A 2905-nucleotide genomic window follows, 5' to 3' on the forward strand; every position below is an offset into this window, starting at 1 on the left:
CTACTCATTTAAAAATATAGAAGAATTTGGTTCATCCAAGTTATTTTAAAGGACAAATAATTTTTTTTAATGATAGTACAAATGTATAGAATAAAATAAGATAAATAAATAATGGGCAATTCTAACATGTGCCTAAAGAGGCACATGTTAAGAAATTAAAATTGAAAAGTTTATGAGAAAAACATTAAAAAAATATATTTATAAAATGATAATACAAACTTATTTTGATTTATTTATAAAATAAAATTAATAAATTAATGTTTAATTTTTATAATTTTTCATAAGAACATTAAATTATAAGTGAACTAATGTCAAATTTAAATTTAATTTTAAATTTTCTATTTTTGTAAAAGTAGTTCTATAAATATTTTATTTTTATTTAATGAAATATATTTATCATTTAAAATATAATTACATATAAAGTTTCTATTTAAAAAGTATTTATTTATTAAAAAATACCATATTCATTCTTTCTCATGAGAGGCAAATCACCTATAAAAAGGAATGAAAATAATATATAATTTTTAATATATGTTTATTAATACTGAAAATATGTTACTTTAAAAAAAATATTAATACTAAAAATATGTTAATAAATAAATTAGGTAGGATTTTTATGAATAGTGGTTGAATTAAGTAACTTTTAATAGTACATTGTTTGATATATTTATTATCTTCGAAATTTGAATCTAAATTCAATTAATTATTCAATTTTGCCACTCTTAATACTAATATTAATAATAAGAATAATAATGAAATGATTCTATAAATGTAGTAAAAAAAGAAAAACTTGAAATAAAATAATAATAATAATAATATAATAAATAATAATAATAATAAAATAATAATAACAATATTGATAATAATAATAATAATCAAATTTTTCTATGAATGTAATTCAAAAATAAAATAATAATAATAATAATAATATCATATCTTTGTTTTTAGCTGAATCCATTTTGTAACAAAATAGAAAAATTCCAATCCATTTTGTAACAAAATAGAAAAATTCCAATCCATTTGCTCCACAATTTTGTTTTGTTTAAAAAAACTAATATCATATCTTTGTATTATTCTACTACTACTTTTTAAAAAAAATTAATCACCAAGGGGATCTCTTAGTAATTTAAGATCTATCTACATAAATCGCAAAGGCAACGAAGGTGACAAAATAAGTCACCACTATGACGCACGCTCACTGATGATTCATATTGACACCGACATCAATGATGGAGGCGTTGGCGGCTTCTTTCAAATCAACCCCAAGCGAGTACACTACATCTTCTCTACTCCATCCAGCACCTAATAACTTCAACCCCAAAACACTCATGTGCGGCGCACGCTTCTCCTTTTCTTCTTCATCCTCATTCATCATCTCATGTATCTCTTCCTCTTTCCACCCACCTTCCCTCAACCTCCGTAACACCCAATCCATACACCCACTCAATTCGTCTCTCCGGTCATCCCACCACCACTTCCATTTTCTCTCCCCTCTCCCATCCGCCACCTCCGACCAAACCTGAATACTCCTCGCCTTCGTCGCCGCCCAAACCGGATCCTCCACTTCCTCAATCCTGTTTAAAAACCCAGCATCACGAAAAAACCCAACAACATCGAAGCTCGCTAGTCTAACATCACCACCATGATCAACGTAAAAAACCGGATTCCCAGCAGCGTTAGGAGACGAAACTATATAACAATGTCGATACACAGGAATAAGCCTTGGTGCACCATTCAAAATCCTTTCTGCGGAACTTAACGGGTCTTCCGGTAGTGGACCCCACGATGGATGCCAGAAGCGGTTATCCGAAACACAACGGAGAATCGAAGATACTGGAAGGTTGAGAAGAATCTGAAGCTGTTGATGAGAGGATGAACGCCAATTCGGAAAGCCTAAAGAGACTGGAAGACCCTGTTGTAGAATTGCACGAAGATCAGGTGGGAAAGTTATGTTGAGTTTTGATTCGAGAAATGAAAATTCAGTGTCGGAGAGTCCTTTTTCAATGATAACGTTGGAGGATTTGAGACGTTGTATTAGGTTGTTAGCGTATGTTGTGAATGAGAAACATATTCTTCGTTTGGGTCTAGGTGGTTTTGAAATTGATGATTTTGTTCCATCGTCGTTGGTGATGACGGTGGTGGTGGTGGGATCGGTCATGGTTGTTATTGTTGCGTGAGTGAGAATGAAAATGAGATCAATGATTGCATTACTTTACATAGTCATCACATCACTACTGTGTTCTGTTATATTTTTGTTTTAGAGAATAAGGTTGTTTTTGAGAGAATGAGGTGTTGATGAGTACTTATAATTAAAGTTAGAAAGAGTGTGTGAGTGTTTGACTATGTTTTTTTTATATTATGAATAGGATTATAATATTGAATATAAAGTATTTTTTTTATTCAAAAGGATAATTCAAAATTGAAAAAAAATTGGTACATGGGATTTTGCCGTGTATAGTTACTCTACATATGATTATGAAAAAAATGAAAGAATTAAATATAAGTGATATCATGTTAAATATTGAAAGATGAATAATTATTTAGAAAAAGGAAAGTGTTACTAATGTTATTGATAATATACTCTTTCTAGAATATTGAAATATAAATAAAAAATATTTTTTAAAGATAAATATAATAGACTACAAATGGAATAAATTAAAAAGATAGACCAATATTAAAATATTAAACAAAGCAAACAACACATTAAGTAACTTAAATGTTTTTTTTCCCGTAATACTCCACTTTCCTAACATAATATCAAAATTATTTTACTTTCTCACGTTAATTTCAAACCATTAATATAACTTGTACATGCGAAGACCCATCCGAACTTGATGAATTTGACAAGAAAAATCCAATTTGATTGAGGTTGTGTTCGAGTTTGAATTTTTCTTGATTACGAACT

The 2905-nt window shown here is 28.9% G+C and overlaps 1 protein-coding gene across 1 annotated transcript; it reads right to left on the reverse strand.

The window, feature by feature from the left end:
• Window positions 1–970: 970 nt before the first annotated feature.
• LOC127120515 (uncharacterized) lies at window positions 971–2314 on the reverse strand. The gene has a single exon (XM_051050966.1). The coding sequence runs from the start codon at window positions 2156–2158 to the stop codon at window positions 1196–1198; it is 963 nt and encodes a 320-aa protein (XP_050906923.1). The 5' UTR covers window positions 2159–2314; the 3' UTR covers window positions 971–1195.
• Window positions 2315–2905: the final 591 nt, after the last annotated feature.

Source organism: Lathyrus oleraceus, chromosome 2 (genome assembly GCF_024323335.1).
Source record: "Lathyrus oleraceus cultivar Zhongwan6 chromosome 2, CAAS_Psat_ZW6_1.0, whole genome shotgun sequence".
Classification (NCBI taxonomy): Eukaryota; Viridiplantae; Streptophyta; class Magnoliopsida; order Fabales; family Fabaceae; genus Lathyrus; species Lathyrus oleraceus.

What these genes read in the sequence shown, in the direction of transcription:
- LOC127120515 (XM_051050966.1), bottom strand. Translation starts at nt 2,158, where the DNA reads ATGACCGATCCCACCACCACCACCGTCATCACCAACGACGATGGAACA.